Below are 20,041 nucleotides of genomic sequence, written 5' to 3'. Positions count from 1 at the left end.
TTTAGAGGTTTGAGCATTTTCTTCACAGTTACACCAAGAAGTATCTGATCTTACTACCTGCATATAATAGCAACACATTGGGTTTTATCCAAAGGTGCTGATTGTTCTTGATTCCCAGGTTGAATTGTTCATTTGAGCATGAAAAGAAATGAGAGGAGTGAACTTGGAGATTTCAAAACTGTTGTCTTTCACTTCTAGATCAAAAGCTTTGGTGTAACTGATTAGAAGGGCAGTTTAAATTAAATGTCTTTCATCACCTGAGCCCACTCTCATGTAAGAAGTGAATGCAGAGTGTAATTCTGTCATGTTACAGAAGTCCTTAGTATTCAAGGTGATTTAAATGGAACAAGGTATTGCCAGACACAGATTAAGGTGGCAGAAGCAGCTCAGATTTATTGAATTCTTAAATATGTCACGATACAGTAATACATGTTGTGTGATACATGAACTGCAGCACAAAAGGCGGCCTCTCTTTGTGAGAAATACAGATGCCTCTTTCATTCGTGGTAAATAATAGTAGGAGGCAGTGCAGCCTATTCAGTCAGAATCCAGCATTTCTCATTCTCCATCTCTGTTGATACATGTTTGAGCACCAAACAAACATGCCATATTACACTTCTCTGTACATCAGAGTGACTAACCATTCTGATCATAAAACTTTTGAAGTTATTACTGAGAGGAAAAAAAGTCTATCGAGTACTACCAGCACTCTGACACTGTAGCATGAAAAGAAGTTTTGCCAAAATAATATCAGGCTTTCACCATTGTTGCAAGAGCAATTTTGAATTGTTCTTTTGATATAACCTCCTATATAGAATGTTTCCAGGTTGGGAACTAATTTATGCTCCTCAATTAGTGACAGCGGGGGGCGCAAAATTGTTTTTTCTGATAGAACTATTTCAGGCTGTTATTTGTCATGTAAAAAGTTGTCATTCCATATTAAATGCTTTAGAGTATTTTTATGCAGTGCTCTTTAAGCTGTGTGCAGATCTTTGCATGGTGCGCCACTGAGTGGCATAGTGGGAAGCTGATAGGACAGTAGACACTGCGTGGCTAACACACCGGGGACCACCTCAGGGCTCTCCAACCATCCACAGTGCCTGCAACAATGAAATCCTTTATGAGCCAGAAACGGCCAAGTGCTGCGTGACCCTCCTCCTTTGCTTTCAGATACCACCAGGCTGTTACGAACTTTACTGCAACTGTAATCTGCGATTTTCCCAGAGGGCCAGAAGTTAAACGCTCTTTAAGTTTTAAACTATTAAGAGATTCTGTCCTGTGGGTACAAAGTATGTTAGGCCATTTCTGGAGCTCTGATGTAGGAAGAGCTGTCAATCTAGACTTTCCTGTCTTCCTCAGAAGAACGTTTCATAAAACTCACAAACTTAGCGGAATGTTTCTAATCCAAGCTCTGAATTGATACCCACTGTTTAATTGGGCAGTTACTTCATGGAAAACAATTTTATAGGCAGGGAAGAGTTCTCAGTTAAGTACCTCCCTGCACGTACCTCTACATCAGGCATGATGTCACAACAGTAGTGATTATTAGAGAATGGCCTCAAATTGTATCATATAAGTATCTCAGCATTAAGTATTAAATGAGGTCTGTGGTTGATATAATGTAGATGATAAAATTTTAAGACATAAACTAAGATACTTTTTTATTCCTGTGGTAGACTTGGAAAAAAAAGTCAAGAATCATGGAGTTAGATACAATAAAGGAAAGTCTTGCTAATGTAGAAACATAAATTGGAGGATTCTCAATTTTAAAATCATAAAAAGTTATTGAAATGAGGGAATCCATTCTGAACATGTGTTATAAACATATCTTAGTAGGAGAGAGGGATTTTCTTTTCATTAATGGTCTGGGTCTTTAAAAAGATTTAACTTTTATATTGATCTTCTCAAATGATCATTTTTGGTACTGGCTAATAAATGCTAGATTGATTCTTCTAATTGAAGTTTTGCTGTGGATGTAATAGTACATTTTCCAAACAGTGTGTAACGTGTATGAAAGATCATTTGTTGAAAACATTAATAACTTGTAACCCTATGTGAACCTTGTTTTGATAATTTTTATACCCTCATCTGTTACATAGTGAGAATATGTGAGGGTGACTTGAGACCTCCAAGTGGAAGTCCCATTTTTCTCATGCTGTGTTGCATCCATTGCTAGCAATGGAGGTGAAAGCTCCTTTCTCCCTGATGAGTTTAAAAAAAAACAAAAAAAAGGTGTATAAGAGCTGAAGATAGGGTATTGTCCCTTATTGTATGTAGTGAGAAATCATAAAATGCAGCATGTCTGAATATTGAGCTATCTCTGTTTGCTGAGCAAAAGATGAACCTGTTGTTTGATACTTAGGCTTGAAAGTTGTGGCTATGATAATGCTTAACTGTTTTTCGCTCACCATTAAGAGTAGCAGTAGCCAGAATTGAAAACAGAGACATTTTTATTAACCTGAAATAAAGCAAAATATTAAATAGACTTTATACAGAATAACAGTGGTTTATATAGCCCTATAAATCTCTCTTGCATTTTGTGTCCAATTCCAGATGTCCAGTAGCAATGTTCAGGATGATAGCCTTGTTTTCAAGAGTTTATTATTGTAACTATGAGAGATAGAAGGCCTATTTTGAGCCCTTGAGTCCTGAATACACATATAGAGTATGCTTGGCTTGTAAACACAAGACAGAAAACAGTGAGCAGGCATGGAATGCAAGGAGCATTAATAAAAATTTGGCCATGCTGCCCCAACTCGGTCTTCCCTAAAAGCAGGAGTGAAGACTTAAGTAAGAAAAATCTACAGCAAGTCCTTCATCAGTATAGCAAGGATCTTTTCCTGTACTGCCCAGTGGTCATCAAATCTGTATCCTTTTTTTCCCTATAAGTCTTTGGAACTAAGATTTCTGTCCAAGAAGTTTAGTTGTTACTCCGTGGAGGACTACTGTTAATGCCTTATTTTGCTTTTGCCCATTAGTATGAATGAAGAAATTCATACTAACTACAGAGTTAATGCAAACAGCAGGAGGAAACTATCAGGAGTAGTGTACTGTAAAGGTTAATCACTAAGGAAGAATGTTCTCCGTAAGAGCAGTACAGTGGACTAGCAGTAACACAGACACAAGGAGGTAAGTGAGTTTTGCATAAGGAGAATATTGCAAATGATAGTCCCTCAAATTACATAGCTTCTTGGGACATCAACTTTTTCAAAATTTTGCTATTTTCTTGATACAGGAAATGTCTGCGAGCTCCCTCATTAATCTAGGAAAATAGAATGTCATAGCAGAACAGTAAATTGTTACTGTTATATGTTATCTCAAAACAGCGGTGGAATACATATAAATCTGTGTCAACAGCTAATGAAGTTGTAGATTACAAGCTGCAGTGGCAGAAAGCTGCAGATATATAGGGTTTGATCCAGGAAAATAGTGACTGTCTTGTCACAGATACGCAAGGAAGTAGGCTGGTTTGTTTTCAGTTTTATTACAGTAATTAAGATAACGTCTATTTCAACTGTTGGATGGCGAATCAGATGCAAGTCTGCCTGAACGCTGGTTGTGCTTCTCCCACTTCCAAGGGACAGCAGATCCAGCAAGTACTGTAAACTAACTAAAACTTGTTCTTGAAATTACTAAAAAGTTTCAAATCATTGCTTTTACACAGTACTGTGATTCCTAGCTTGACAGTGTGAATTATAACAAGGTCTGATGGGTGCTAAATACTTCTTTATACTTCTTTTATTATTATTTTGCCTCTTCATTTTGACATCTCTTTCTAAATAAAATAATTTAGAAGCAAAAAGTACACATGATAGTTCTTAAATCCTAATAATAAAAAAACCCAAAACCAACAAAAAACCCCAGATTATACTCTAAGCCTTTTGAAAACTCATGTTTCCATTTGGCTCCATGTTTTTAATCAGGAGTATATATTTCAAATATACAAACATTATAATGTATACCCTTAAGAGAGGCTTGTCTGCTTGTTAGCTCAGTTTTTAAAACAATATATTTTCAGATATAAACAGTTTGCTTATATTGAAGCTTGGAGAATTGTAGTTTTATACTTGTTCCACAAAGTATGCTGTTTCTCATCAAGCTGTATTGAATTCCTGTTTTTAATAAATAGTGGTATATTTTAAGCAATGAAGTACCACTGTTTAGTATCTTTCTTTCCTGTGATGGATATATCCACATTTTAAAATTCTTAACCTTTTTTTTAGTCATAAACCCTGTACCAGTTCCTGAGACTCCTTGATGGCAGAAGCTGAAAATCGTAATGGCAACCTGTAATGAAAATTCCCTGCATTTCATTAAACTTTTCTCTTTAAGATCCTGCAGGTTGTTTGACTGTAATATAAATATTTGCCTGTTTTTCTGTGTTAAATATAGAGACATGGTAAAATTTGAAAGCCAATCAGTTTTCCCAGCTATATAAGCCAATGTAAAAAATCTGGTAAGTCTCACTTCCCTTCAGTGATTAATTGAAGGGGTTTTGTCCAATACTGATTATTTTACTTTGGCAGCTGCTACGGACACAGTAAGCTTCTTTAAATAGGAGAGTTAAAAGGAGGTACATCTATAGGAATCTCCTCTCTTCAGTTACATAAAACCTAGGTTTCTTGTATGACGTTGTCATCTTATGCTATTAGGGTTTTTATGGGCTTTTACTTCAGTCTGTATCCTGACAGTTAGCACTGGATTTTCACTGGGCTTACCTATGAGGTGGACTAAAAATTTGCTAAATGTATGAAATCCACTGTTGTACAGGCTTGAGCAAAATCACTCAATGCAGTATACGCAAAGGTTCATGCTTTATTTTCCAACTTCCCATATACATTTTTTCTACTTAAAAGCCCACAACCAGTATGAATAACGTCTTTTACCTTTTTATTGTAAACATTTAGGCTTAAAGTGATTATAACTGACAGTTAAAACCAACAGGAGCCAGTGGCCTGTTCATATACACATTAACTGTAATACAGGCAACATCAAAAATAAACATTTCTAACAGTGAGATTTTTTTTAACAGTTTTGTCCTGTGGTATAACTTCAAAATTCCTGGTCTTTTCTGTGAAAAAAATAATGCGTGCATTTTGATTTATTTTACAATTGACTTTTTTATGTATATTTTGATTCATTCACTGCTTCAGAGCAGCACAAAATGGTAAAAGGATTGCATCCAGCAATGTAAGCTTTTTCATATGGAATTGTTTAAAAATAATGATGGAGTGAGAGTTGAAAGCAAGCTAACTTTAACCTTTGGTAAAATTGGTCAATCTTCTCATTGTATATAGTTGCAAAAAATTCTGTGAGATACCATACAGAGTAATTAATTTGGGGTTATCATTTGACCATGAGTGGTTTTTTTTCTGTTTTGTCCTGTTGAAAAAGCTAAGATTGAAATTAAGAAATACTGGTTGGCAAAAGGAGCTGTGCTTTCATGTGATACTGTGGAAATAAACATTCTAGTTACCTGAGTATAGTTAAGTGACAGTTAACACATTTTGGCTACTGCATACTGCAAAAGAAATAATTGGACATCAGGAGTTATTTTAAAGTGAGGGACACTAAGGAGTCCACAGACACGTAAAGCAAAGTTATAAAAATGGTGGTCCCAGAGCTGTTAGCTCACCCTCCTTTTCCAGCCATCCACATTCGTTCCTCGCAGCCAGATTCACGTGCCAACAGGACTTGAAACTATGCAGCAGGAATCTGAGTAAAGGCACAGCTGGCAAGGCCATGTGATGGTTCAGGAAGTGTCTCTGCTGACTCCATTCAAACACACTCACTTAAAGACCACAGAGCTTCAAGATCAAGATTTTGGGCACGGATTCCAGGTGTAGGAAAACGAAAGTAATGCCATAAATTGTTGTGCCATGTAGCCCCACCCAAAACACATTTCGAGCTCTAGTATTTTTCCCACTTTTTTTATTCTTTACGGAGTAAATGTTAGGGTCGTTATGAGTGTTACAAATCACCAGCTGAATGTTTGTGGTTCTTCTTTTACAGCAGGTAAGTGGCATCAAATCATAATTTTAATCATCTTTTTAATGTACTTCAGCTTGTCTTTGGAATGTTATTACATGTATTTTGAGAGAATCCTACGCCAGTGGCCTTCTGAAGCACTGTCACAGCTGGTTTTGTGGCACATTTTCTTTAGGTTCAGTGTTGTTAGGTGTTCAGTTGGCTACCACAGTATTAAACGAACACGCTGGTTTTGGAACCTGTACAATAAAGTCAGACACGTTTGTCTCCAGCTGACTCTTTACTCTGACTCTCTGCTAACTTGCAGAGTTGTAGTGGAGGTCTGGTGGTGACTGGTGGTAATGGAGTCACTTGTGTAACAACACAGGTACTGGAAAATAGGCACAGCTATGTTGCTTTTGTTCTTACTGTGTCTCACCTAAAGATCTGATTGCTTCTTTCAAAGATTTGTGAAGTAGTTATGCAATCTTGTGTGGTTTTTTGTGCAGCATAGGTGTCGTGGTTTAACCCCAGCCAGCAACTAAGCACCACGCAGCCGCTCACTCACTCCCCCTCCACCCTATGGGATGGGGCAGAAAATTGGGAAAAATAAAACTCATGGGTTGAGATAAGAACAGTTTAATAGAATATAAAAAGAAGAGACTAATAATGATAACACTAATAAAGTGACAGCAGTAATGATAAAAGGATTGGAATATACAAATGATGCACAGTGCAATAGCTCACCACCCACCAATCGATGCCCAGTTAGTCCCTGAGCGGCAATCCCCCCGTCCCCACTCCCCCCAGTTCCTATACTAGATGTGACGTCACACGGTATGGAATACCCCCTTGGCCAGTTTGGGTCAGCTGCCCTGGCTGTGTCCTGTGCCAACTTCTTGTGTCCCTCCAGCTTTCTCGCTGGCTGGGCATCAGAAGCTGAAAAATCCTTGACTTGAGACTAAACATTACTTAGCAACAACTGAAAATATCAGTGTTATCAACATTCTTCTCATACTGAACTCAAAACACAGCACTTGTACCAGCTACTAGGAAGACAATTAACTATCCCAGCTGAAACCAGGACAATAGGTATTGCTGAAATAGGACTGAAACATTAATCCTTGAGGTAGCAGCAGAGGATGCTGTACTTAAAAGCTTTTTCAGTAGCTTTGAACACTCATGGACTATAAATAGAAATAACTTGGAAAGAAGTGGTACCCATAAATGTTAATTTCAGATAAGATCATTCCTTACACATGTGAGCTAACTGATAAAAAGCAGAAGTGAGTCATCTGAGCAACTGCTTTCTAAATGTAAAGATGTGAGCGGACAGTGATGGAAGCAGATGGGTGCTAGTAGAGTGAGTTGCGTACAACCCAAATACTGTCCTATCGTATTCATCTGGGCTCCAGGCTGCGAGAAGACCCCTCAGAGGCTGTGCAGAGATACTTCATAGCTTGGGTGCTAAAATAACCATCCTGTGCCTCCTAAATGGTCCCTCCTTCACCTGCAGCATTTCAGCCTCCTTGCAGTAGCTGTGCACACTGTCTCCACCCAGCTGCTAAGCGGTCCCTGCTCAGGGGCACGACGGGAGTTTGAAAGACCTGGTTATCAGCCTTGCTGTCTGAAGCAACCAGGTGTTGCTCATGTTTTTAGTGCCCACTCATGCTACCTTACAGAAGAATTGTGTCCATGACAAAATGCATAGATACTAGCTTTCAGGTTTGCTATTATAACTGGAAAGATGGTGTTTCATGTAACAGTTGTTCCTTCTTCTCTTAAAATATTTAAGGTATATTTGACGTTAGCCCAGTATCAGGGCTTCCTTTGGGACATGGAGAACACAGGTTTGTTATCCTGCTCTGCCTGTTTCTCTCTCTTTTACTTTGGTCCAAGGAAACAATGGTGTGCTGTTACCGATAGAAATTCTCATTGATAGACATTGGGTTTGTGTGAGGTGGTGCTTTCTTACCTGGTCTTTTTGCTTCACTAGAAAAAGTGAAAATGACAGAAGATAATGATGATGATTGCCAAAACTTGGTAGTTGCTGAACTCGTGGTTTAGTTGCTCCATTGAAGACAAGTGTCTGTATCATAAAAAGCAGGATTAGTCAGCCTACCTAGGCTCTGTGTTGGAAACTTCACTGGAGTGGAACAATGTGTGTAAGAGGTGGTGCAGGGTGCTTCTAATGCAGATACTGAAAAGATCATTTAGAGCCGTTCTAGTCAAGGAAAAGCTCCTTACTGATTCTGGTCAACAGGAATATTCTCAGCCCTCTGAGTGTCCAGTCTGTTCTGTGTTAAAATGAGGTCTTCAGAGTTGTGGATTGTTTTAGGAAGTGGTTCTTGTCTCCACTACTTTCCCATTTCCTTTGGTTTTACTTGTTATAAAAGGGGAAAGATGCCCTCATCTAATTTGCCCTTTTAAAACATCTTCTCATATCACCTGTCATATCTTCCTTTAATTATAAAAAAGAGTAACATATAGACTCAATCTTTGATATTGGCACTTATTTCTTTTTTTCTTTGTTCTTTTTTTTTTTTCTTAAGATGGAAACATGGTAGATGAGGTAAAGACCAGATTTTGATGTAACATATTTTCAGTGTTACTGTTCACTGTATCTTAGTATTTTAGTGTTTCCTTTGATTGCCAATATAGACTAAATGTATTTCTGTAATGAAGTTCAGGTGATTTACATGATGGGTTTGAATTAGAACTCAGAGTATATAAAACGTGTCGAATTATTTTTGTGCTTTATTTTATGTTTACCTGCCTTCCACACATTGTCACTGCTCTGGAAGTTAAATAATCTTAATCTTCCTTAGTAGGGACTGTCCTGCATCATCTTCTGGATTATTAATAACGTGAAAGAACATGAACAGTACAAATCATGGAGGGATTATGTTAAGTGCTTTTGAAAGTTTGGATGTGAGAATGGAAAGGGCATCCCGAGTTATTTGCCTGCTTGTTCTGATATCCTAGATAGCCAAAAACCTTCTCCGTTATTTTATATGCCTACCCAAAAGATAACAAAGAAACCTAGTTTACATTCGTACAAGCTGCGCTGGTTTGTCTCGAGCATTTCTTACTTGTTTGTGTTTGCTACCGTACAGTCTCCCATAATAACATCTGACTGAAATTAGTAGTAGTGTGTTTTGTTAACTGCTCAACCACTTCATTCTTAAATTCCTGCAGAACTATTTGATTAAGATCATCTGGTCCTAGTAACTTAGTTTGCTACTTAGGTAGGCAGTTTGTTCCAGTTGCCTGCAGCCCGTCACTGAGGCAGTGAGAGGCTCCAGGGAGTTCTCCCACCTCTGCTGGCTGCTGTTGCAAGGAAGAAAGGTGGGTGTAGGCTACTGACCTGAGACAGAGCTTGCATGGAGCCCCTCAAGTGCCTCCAGGCTTCTAACTTTAAAGCTGTCGAATTTTCTGCACGGTCTCATGCTGGTGTCGTGAACCCATTTTGGGAGTAAAGACACCCGTATGTGGAGAAATATATTTAAAGATACAGCTGCACTGCAATTAAAAGAGAGCATGAGACAGTGCCCGGATTATTGAAAGTATTTTCTGGAAATGTTGTGGTTTCTTGACACATTAGACATCAGGTTTTTTCCTTTTTAACAGCTTACCGTTTTTCTAATTTTTGGCTTATTAGAAATACTGCATCCTGGGCAAGTGTTCTAGCTGAGTGCTGGTCTCCTCCTCAGACAGCTTAATGTTTCTTTGACAGATCTTGGAACATATTTGACAATACACTCCAGGACCCCACAGGACTAACAGCAGTTCTTCAGTCTACGGATCTGGTTGGAGTCTTGCATATGCTGTACTGTGTTCTTTTCCACGGGACAATTTCAGATCCAAACACAGCAAGTCCTAAAGACAGCTATGCAGCAAACACAATCCAGGTTGCCATTCAGAGTTTACGTTTCTTCAATAGTTTTGCTGTTCTTGATCTGCCTGCCTTTCAGGTAACAGATGTTTTGAAACTTTTGCTTAGTGTGAAAATGTTAATTATTGTATATACTTTTGGACTAAGTTTTGTCTTTAAGATCTGAGTTATTGAAGGGACTTTCATGATTAAATGTTTAGGTTTTCTTCACACATAAAATTGATAACTGTTGTTGTTTCCACCATATAGCTATGGCTCATGAATTTAATCAAAAAGTGAAAATTTAGAATACATGAAATGCTGAATCCAATCCATGACTTATCTATTCAAAAAGCATCAGTTTTAACATAGTACTTTTTATATTTAATAAGCCCCAAAAATGTAAAAAAAATCTTGGTCAAAAGCATGAAACAACAGTTTTTCCTATGTGAAAGGACTTGCTTATATTATAACCACAATTTACATCGTCAGTGCTTTCAGTGGCTACTTGCTTTAAGATTGTACAACTGAAACTGAAAATCACTTGATATTAATTTTTTTAATCCAAATAAAATATTATTGACCAAAAATTGGAAATTTAACTTTTAATAATTCTTGTTCACAAAAAAATCCAAAAAGATCACTTTTTGAGTCTTGAGAAGGTCTTTTCTTAACCTTCTTCTGTGAACAGGTTTCTAGTGTAAATGAATCATTTTCCATACAAAGAAAATACAAATACTAGTGTATTTCTCAGATAAATTGGCAAAGCTGTTATGTTAATATAAAACACCTGTCAAAAAGCATTGCTTTGCAAAACACCTTTAGCAGCATCAATCTTACACAATTCAGCAGAACAGGTTTCTGTTGCATTTAATATGTAATTTGTATGTAAGTTGTACCACACACTCCATCTGAAATACATTAAACTCAGCACAAGCTTTGCATGAGTAAAGAATTTAGTGTAAGGGTATAAGTCTCCTTCAGTTCCTATTTCTTGACTTTGATATTTAGTACGTTTAGCATCTCTAATAACAGCAACAAGCAATTTGCATGTGGCAACATTGATTTGTATAGATGCAGTTCCAGGATCCAGTCCAGTCAGAGGTTTTTTTTATAGGGCAAAGAAACAGTGTATTTATTGGAGTTTCATGTAACACAACTCTTAGACACACCATTAACTCCCTTTTCTTTCTGTAAATCAAGGTGTATCAAAGTAGTTCTACAGGTTGTTCAGTACCTCTTGGTTTGAGACTGGATGTTTATTTGTTGCTGTAGTATTACAGGTATATACCAGAGAGTAAGACCTGAATTGGGACAGTTACAGCTTGTAGGGGAGCTGTAGCGAATCACACTGGCTGAAGGGCTGCTCCCTGCTATCTCAAGAAACCGCTATTAATTTTTAAAATGCAGGCTTCTACTTACACTGTCTGTATTTACCCCTCTACCAACTACCATTGTATCTGAGCATTTATAACAAACCATGAGCATTAATTCCCAAATCCCACTATCTGCGTTAGTTTATTCTACATAAAATGGCGCAAGATAGTAATTATTGCCTAAAGGGTGGTAGAAAACTAACCAGTGTGAATTATTTAATTCAATTCCTCGATGCAGGGCTTGGCTCGGGAAGTATCAACTTAGCTGTCTTACTGAACTGTAGGCATAGTATTGTTTGTGATGGACAGATACACTTGTGTAATCTCAGCAGCTATCCCTTTCAATGTATTAATGTGATTTGTTTCTGTAATGTTAAAAAAATCAACATACATCTGAGGCAGTTTGCTGTCCATTCTGACCTTGGGTCTATAGCAGGCTAGCAAACAGCAGAGAGAAAAAGTGTAGTTTATGTACTCTCTGATAATTATCTCTAAGGAATAGTTTTACCACATAATAGTAGGACTATAGAATAGGGTTTTTTGATTAACAGAAGAGGTCTGGTATTCTAGAGTTTGTATTAGCACAGATGGCTTATGGGTATATATTTCATTTAATTTGACAGTCTAAACAATGGAAAGATGGTAGTGAGAAATGACGCAGGATCCTGAGCTGATATTAATTCTGGCTAAAAAGGAAGCGTAGTTTCCTTGAAAAATTAGTTTAACTTTTATACACAAACTCAGGTGCCCTTTGCCCTGTTGTTATCAGGGAAGGTTAAACCCAGAGTGCTAGGTCACAGCATATGTGGATAGCACTAATTAAATAAGGGTGGACCTAAGAACATGGCATTTACATGATGTAAAGCAGTAAATGGTGGCTGTATTGTGCGTTAAATTTTGAAAATACACTAACTTACCAGAATGCTTGAGGTTCAAGATAGAAAATATCCACAGCTGAGTCTGTTTTAATTGTCAAGCATTCTACTTTTGCTGGGTAGATTTGGAGTATGCTAAAACTAAACTATACTACAGACTGGGATTTACGTGTATGTACTTAACACAGGCTACAAGGTATAAAATGAAGAAAACTCTCAAATGAAAGAGATTTTCTCACAGGCCTGCACTGCTGTTTCATTAGAGTTAGTAGACTGTCATGCTCATTCCTTGTGCTTTAGTTTTCCCCTTTGACCTTGTGTCGTTCTGTCTGTTTGACATGTTTATTAAATAGAGGCTGTAGGCTGCACAGATAAAATCTAATTCTGAATCTCCATGTTACAGCAATTTGCCTACTTTTAAAAAACATCCCAAGAAGCTTTGCAGCTGAGTATTCTCTCCGTTTGGATGTTTCTAACTTCTTTTAATGTTTGAAAAGTCATTATTTGTTATTAATCTTTGTATTCAATTCAGAGCGTGGTTATTAATGAGAAATGCATTTTGCTTTTCTGCAGAAATGAAGATGGTTTGGTTTCTTTTGCTTATTACTAAGAAATATTATTAGCATTAAGTTTTCCTGGAACATGTAATGTATGTCAAATGAAGTGGTCAACCTAATGCTACACTGAATGTCAACTAAGCAGAATCCAATTTTTGCAGTGTCCCTTTAAAATTGGAATTTATTCTTGTTTTTGTGGCTTTTAATGTTATAGTCCAGTTGTAAACAATAAGTTACTGAAAGAAGAGAGCTGATTCTGTCCTCCAAAGTCATCGCAACAAAGAACATACCCTATGCTTTGCAGAAAAAATAAAAGGGTGCAACTGATGTGTATGTAACTCACACAATTTCTGTAACATGCTGCTAGACTGTAATTTCTGTTTCTTGGCCTTTTTTTCAGTCTATTGTGGGTGCTGAAGGACTGTCCCTTGCATTCCGGCATATTATCAGCTCTCTGCTGTGGTACTGTTCCCAGCATACCTGTGAAGGATTGCTACATGAAGTCATTATTTGTGTGGGCTATTTTACTGTAAACAACACAGATAATCAGGTAAGGCAAATGGAAAATGGGATCAGAAGTTATCAACGGCACATTTAGTCATGGATCCCTCAAGAAAACTAATCCCCTCAACAGTGTTGCTGAAGCGCTTGGAATTCCTGTGAGCGCAAACATATGCATTTGCAAAAGAGAAGCTGAAGTTGCATCTTAACACAAAAATGTTAATTTTATGCAGCCATAAGCAAACTCCATGTTGTTATGCAGACAATGATGCTGACATTGCACTGATTTTTAAGTAGCCTTACTCGCTGCCAAGATACACTTAGCAACTGTTATTCTTAATTCCAAGTTAACTTCATGTCTATTTGATCAGATGGCTGTGGTACCCAAGTTAAACCCTTTTAAAGCCAACTAAGCTAGTCTGCCATGAAGACATGTCCTCAGATGCCAATGTAGCCATCTCCCTGGTAACCAGAGCACTCATTTAAGTATAAGCCATCCTTTTCCTTGAATCTTTTTAGTAGTAAACCAAATACTCTGTTGAACAAACAGTGAAGATTCCCATTTAGCTTCCTTGATTGTTGTCCACTTCAAAAATATTTCAAGTATTTTAGCCTTAAAAATCTCTGAGTTTCCTCAGCTTATATGTAGCATCTCAGGATGTATTGGGCAGGGCAGAAGTTGGCACTAGCTCTTTATTTTTGAGTATGTGAACCAGACTCTGGGTACATAGAACCTGCGTCATGGTGCCTACATCTGTGGTATGATTCAGTTGAATGCTGTATTTTGTGAAGTTACTCTCTCCATATTTGTAACACCTGGTTCCTGTTTTTGTTCCACTTTTGGGGTAGGAGTTCAGGATGAGGAGCTTAGTGCCCTCAGTTAAGCTGACGAGCAGAAGAAAGAAGTGTTGCAACTTGTCAGCAACGGTTTAGAGAAAAGCCGTCCGATAACGTTCTTACAGTTTTGACTATAATTGGAACATTATAATATCTTAAAGCTGATGATGCTGTGAGAAGTATTATATAATTATATAATGTAATTATATAGTAATGTTTCTGTGGCTTTGGCCACAGCTGGAGGGAGGATCCTGCAGCCTTCCTACCCTGTGCAACCAAATCCCACACAGGATCTGGAGCTGACTGTGGGCAACACTTTTTAATATGGTCCTTTTGAAAATCCATGTGATATTGCTGCCATTTTCTGATTCCCACTGGTACACAACGGGTCGTGCTGGCATCCAGAAGTGCCAGCAAACAATGTTGTATTTTCTCTGCCGTTTAAAAATTTCTTTTCTGGCACACAAGTACAAACAGATGTGATTCATTGCATGGAGGACTTGAAACTATAAACGTGCCAGGAATAGCGCAGAAGAGGGATTTCCTACCAGCGATGTCAGTTAGAGTAGTCTAGTGCCTGTCACTGTTTAGCGCTCATGCCCTGGGGCGAAGGTCTGACTATGGCAAGCAGGCACCCTGCCACGGCAGCAGCTGGCTATGGTGGCTGCCGGCAGGCAGTCAAGAGACTAAGTATGTGCAAAATGCGTTTGTCTGTGGGCATGCTTCCCAGCTGGTGATTTTTCAGTGTCTCGGAGTCTTCAGCATGTGCACTGGGGGTTGAGGTCATGTACCATCACTAATGTACCCCCGGACTGAGTTAATTTTCAAGATTAAAAGGTAGCTTTTGCAGCTCTGAGAGTCAAGTTTAGGTCTTTGGTTAAACAACTGCGGTACATTAGTACTTTTCATACACTGAAAGCAGTCTTCTGTGGTTGTTTGCTTTGGTAGTACTATCTCAAGAGACGTCATGACATGCTTAACTTTTTATGTAATTTCTGATATTCCCAAGTGTTTAACTGAGGAGGTGGCATTCTGGTTTGGGTTTTTTTGGTTAAAAAAAAAAACATTTTGACAAACTGAAGCGTTCCTCACTCAGGTACTTGCAAAATGCAGGGAAGGTTTTTTAGTAAAAGGAAGTATTTTTCCTTTTACTACTAGGCAAAGCAGTACAACTTGCTTACGGTCGTTATTTTCAGGTGCTGTTAGTGTTGTGATTTCCAATAAAGATACAATGCCTTTCATGAAAAGGGAAGTGCTTTCTAGTCATTCAGTTATGGTTTAATTTTTTAGTATGTTATGAGCTTCCAATTTTTTCTTTCATTGTTGATCATCTGCAGAGTCCTACTAAAAATAAAAAATTTGTCTCGCAGTGAAAGCTTTCAAATAGTAGGCTTGAACTCCTGGAAAGAACAGCATAATAAAAATAGATACACCAGACTTGAGCTACGAAAAGAAATTTCCATAGAGCCTGGTAGCTTTTTTTATTTAGTATTTGAACAAACTTTAAAGGAGTCAATAACTGATGTATTTCAAAGCAGATTCACATTATTCTTGCAGTCAAATGTACATTTGCTTTGAAATGTTTGTAGTTTAAATAAGTCTTTTCGTCTCTAAATTTGTATTCCTTATTACAAACCTTTGTATGTTTTAATTCCTTTCAACTCTCAAATTAAAAAAAAAAAAGAACAAATAGTTGTTTGGAGTTTTCAGTGTGCCTTTTTGTGATTCCTTTGTCTGCCCACATCAAGAGATAAATATCCAAAGTGGCATACTGGAATAAGGAAAAAAGGCATTAATTATTCAAAAAAATTGCAGTTTCCTAGTTTGGAGAATAGATAGATTTCTAAAAAGGAAATTTTACAGCCTGTCAACCTCAACATTGACCTTCTGTAGTAGTACTGTGATTTAAGTAAGTGAATTATTACCACTATGCAGTCAAAATAATAAAAGGGCAATTTCCTAAATATTTCACATTCATAGAAGAAAATCTTCCAAGAGCATCATACGCCAATCATTTAATGTAATATAGGTTTGTCTGGTTTTATTACACTATCTGTAAAAGTCTCTATATTTAGTTGAGTGGCAAATTAAAAAGGAAACTTATTTTCTCTCATATAGCTTTGAGATTCATATTTCACTGCAGTTTCCAGGAGCCCCAAATAAGGGGGGGCCTCACGGTGGGTCCTACATACATGCAGAGAGAGTAGCTGGGGTTCCAGTTAGCATTTTCACCACAGCTGGCTTTTGGTCCAGGCCCAAGTGATTCTGTCAAGGAGCAATGAGGACAATGGATTCCTAAGGAACGCATTCCTACGTGTTTTGATAGTGCTTGCTCTGTTTATTTTAAAAAGACTATGATTTTGCTGACTCTGCCCACATATAATATATTAGTAATATTCCTTTCCTTTTTTTGTATTTTGTTTTAATAAAAATAAAACAAAAGCTTTTTCAGGGCAGCTGCTGTCACTGAAGAAATAAATCAGTTGTGAAACTGAAAATTTCAAAAAGCAAGGAGTGTTTCTTCAATTTTTTAAATGCTTTAACATCATTAGTCAAGCCTAAACTGCACTGTCTGTTTTGTATCGGCACGTGAACTTTTGTTTACTACAGAGTTAGACAGCCTGTGTTTCACGAGACGGGATTCTGTAATCATGTTGCAGTGGAGCTCGGCTTTATTAGGCATCTGCTTCGCATGAAGTATGATCAAGGAAACTGATTTTCTTGTTTTAGCCACCATTTAATCTACTAACATACGAAAACAGGTCCCATGGTACTAAGGATAGACATGTAAAACTAAACTGCGTAATAAAAATAATGTCCAATATTTTAATAAGCCAACCATACTATATCAGGCTATAGGATTACAGTTTCTAATTAAAATGTTCTTGTTAATTAAAAATATCCTTCTATTTCATTACATTTTTATTCCCTTTCATTGTTAGATTTAATTATTATAATGAATATAATTAGCATGTGCTGTCAACTCACTTCATTTGCATATTATATTGGATAATTGAATGTGGTCCTGTAATTAAATTAACATGAATGACAGACAATTTGGCTTCTTTCACATTGCTGTATTGGGAATAAAAATCTTTCCATAGTCATTGCAATTACTGAATATTTTTCATATGAAAAGTCATCACAAATCAGATCCTCAGACTCAGGATCTTGCCTGACAGGCTCCAAAAGAAGTTGTATTGTTTATTTGTATTGCTATGCATTTATTTAAATAAAAATAGCTTTTGTTCTTTCAGGTTTTGACACACACTGTATTTAGAGTCCTCTAGAAGAATCTCACTAACTTTTGGGATATATAGGATCTGGAACTGTATACTTCTAAATTGCCGAACTAAAACATTATTACTAGATCGCAAAACAAAATCTGTCAAAGAGCTAGGGAAAAGTGTATGCAGCTTTTAAAAACTTAATTATAAAATTATGGTGTGTAGATAGAAGGAAAAACTTCTCTTAGAATAGCAAATGCAATTGGAAAAATTTGGATATGTAAACCATGTGTCTGTGAAGAAGGGATTTCATCCCCAAAAGTTTGTCTTCCAGTTGGATGAGTCTAACTTATTTCTCTGTCACTCCAAACCTTTTATCCCTAGACACTTGTGTCCATAAGAACAGTACATTATTCTTATTGTAAACTTATAAACAATGAAAATGTTAATGTCTAATAATCCATATGTTGAAAATAGAAGCACACAGAATTAGATTTAATAGTATCATTCACTTATTACAAATTTATCCTTGCTATATAGATGTGGGAAATCACAAAACATGTTTCAGGCATACCAGCTAGCTCCAGTTAAAGAAATAAGGAACAGTAAGATTACAGGATATTTTGGGAGAGGAATTTCACCTGTCAAAAAATATAAAATGTCACACAGCAGTATCACAGGTATAAGATGTTCAAAGAAGTTAAAATATTATATGGCAGTTACAGTTCTGAATGGATCATGAAATTTATGACACATTTAGTTTCATGCCCAGCACAAAGAAAGCATGGTAGATAGTCCCTAAGAAAGTCTTCATCCTGAGATTGTCTTTTCCCTTTTTTTGTTCAATGATAGGCTTATAGTTATATTTTCTTACTTTTTACCATTTTTTTCATGTGGCAAGTCTTACTTCTGTCATAAAACAACAGTACACTTTATCCTACAGTAAGTGTGTATGTGACATATATCCTAACTATGGTTACAAGTATGGCTAGGTTGTAAGGGACACTTACAAAGTGACTTTAGATTAAAAGTTATCTTCTGTAGGGAACTTATTTTTAACTGCTTTTGACAGTGTTAGTGCATATCGAGTTTAGCTACATGGCCAGTTTCCTCTAGTGTTAGTGCGAAGAAAGAAAAATAGTTTTAAAATGGAAAAATTGTGAAAATCAGAAGTTGACAGGAAAACTTGGAAGAGTGGTTATAAAAGTATTATGTAGAGTTTCCACATGGGTTGTTTACTAGAGGCCATCATTAAACTTCAATTATTTATGTTGCTTTTCGGGCTATGGAGTTATTGGAACAATTTTGATGGGGTAGGTGGAGTTTTTGAAAATACAACACAATTAAAGATGCAGGAATTGGTAGTTACTGTATAGCTAATGTCCATATTTGTAAGTAAATAGGATCTGAAATTACTTAATTCTGATTTTGTTAGTTTCTTTCCAGAGGAGGGATTTTTAGGAGTATGGATTTCATGTTGAGGTTGTGGGTTTAGTTCTTTAAACCTTTCAAAAAAAGGTTTGAGAGGGTGTGGGGAAGGTAATTTAATAGGAGCAAAGACGTCACATGAAATCAAGTGTATTTAGCTTCAGTTCATGATGGCTGGCTGATTCCTGTAGGAGGGGAAGAGAGAGTGTTTAGGAGTTAATACGAGAAATTAATGCACTTGGATTTATCTTATTGTCTTATTCTCAAACTGTAAGCACGGGGTAAATTTAGCTCCCACTGTCATAAAAAAAGCCAGTACTTTCAACAACCTTAGAATATGGTCCGTCACTAAAGCTTAGAGATGAAGAGAGCGAGCAATCGGCTAATGCCGCCTCCAGAGAGTGATGTTCTAATCTTATTCCTGGGTCAGGAAGAAAAAGGGTTTGGTAGTCTCAGCTTAATCCCCAGTGGACCTTTGTCCACATTGAACAAACACCACAGAGTTTGGCATAATCCTGCTTAATAAGCAGTTTCTTCTCAGCTAAGACCTGAGCCTGAAACATTTATGGGTTTGGCCAGTGGAGATCCGCTGGCGGAGATGGACGCAGAAGCTTGCACAATGCCTGCCGTCGCTCTGCCTCCTTCCCACCCAGCCTGTCAGTCTCCTTTTCATGAGAATTAAATTTCACATAGAAATTTAAAACAAAGTCTAAAGCCTGCAAATATTTAATCAGGCCTTGTGAGCTATTGTCTGTCTTGCCTCATGTGTGAGGGAACTCCCTGTACTTCTCCCATAAACTAAGTTTCCACGTCTCTGCAGACCCACAGTGACTGTCCCCACCGTCGGTGGCCCCATGCAGAGAGGACGCCAGCCTGCTCTGTGTTCACAGCTTTGGGCTCAGGCGGTTGACAGTTGTTCCGAGCGCTTGGATGCTGCTCTAAGGGTGGGAGCCTGCAAGAGGCCCAGAGAAGTCTCCCAAACCCATTTCGTCATATTCAGCTCAAGTAACACTGGATTGAAGTGATACTGAAACATAAAGAAAAAACAAAATGCATTAAATCTTGCAAAGTGAGTACTATGGAAAATCTTGCTCGTCTTCCTCTCCCCTTAGTAATGGGTAAATTGTAGCACATTTTTCATGGCAGAAAAGTACATTTTCTTGTTCTCTGTTTGAAACTTTTCCTCAGCCAGCTCTGTAACATGTCCAATGGCTCAATGTTTCACAGTCTTTTTAGTTGATGATCAGATATTTTCACAAACCCTTTATGTTCATTGTGGAAGCCAGAAGACAAAATGTACTAGTAATAAAAATTCTAAGACCACGTAGCTTACTTGCGAGTAGGGTTTTGGAGAGTGATGGAAAATGCTTGCTTTTGAAGAGAGAAAATGCTCTGAGAC

At 37.4% G+C, this 20,041-nt stretch overlaps 1 protein-coding gene across 8 annotated transcripts in view; it reads left to right on the top strand.

Moving 5' to 3' along the window:
• Window positions 1-20,041, top strand: part of SCAPER (S-phase cyclin A associated protein in the ER) — a 171,727-nt gene that overhangs the window by 137,133 nt on the left and 14,553 nt on the right. For all 8 annotated transcript variants that reach the window (XM_075045590.1, XM_075045592.1, XM_075045595.1 and 5 more), the window contains 2 exons: window positions 9,704-9,941; window positions 13,050-13,199. In XM_075045590.1, the coding sequence (XP_074901691.1) occupies window positions 9,704-9,941; window positions 13,050-13,199 (388 nt within the window). The remainder of the gene's footprint in view (window positions 1-9,703; window positions 9,942-13,049; window positions 13,200-20,041) is intronic.

This window comes from Buteo buteo, chromosome 13 (genome assembly GCF_964188355.1).
Source record: "Buteo buteo chromosome 13, bButBut1.hap1.1, whole genome shotgun sequence".
Classification (NCBI taxonomy): Eukaryota; Metazoa; Chordata; class Aves; order Accipitriformes; family Accipitridae; genus Buteo; species Buteo buteo.
The sequence above is the reverse complement of the archived record's forward strand: the minus strand, read 5'-3'. Positions and strand labels throughout refer to the sequence as shown.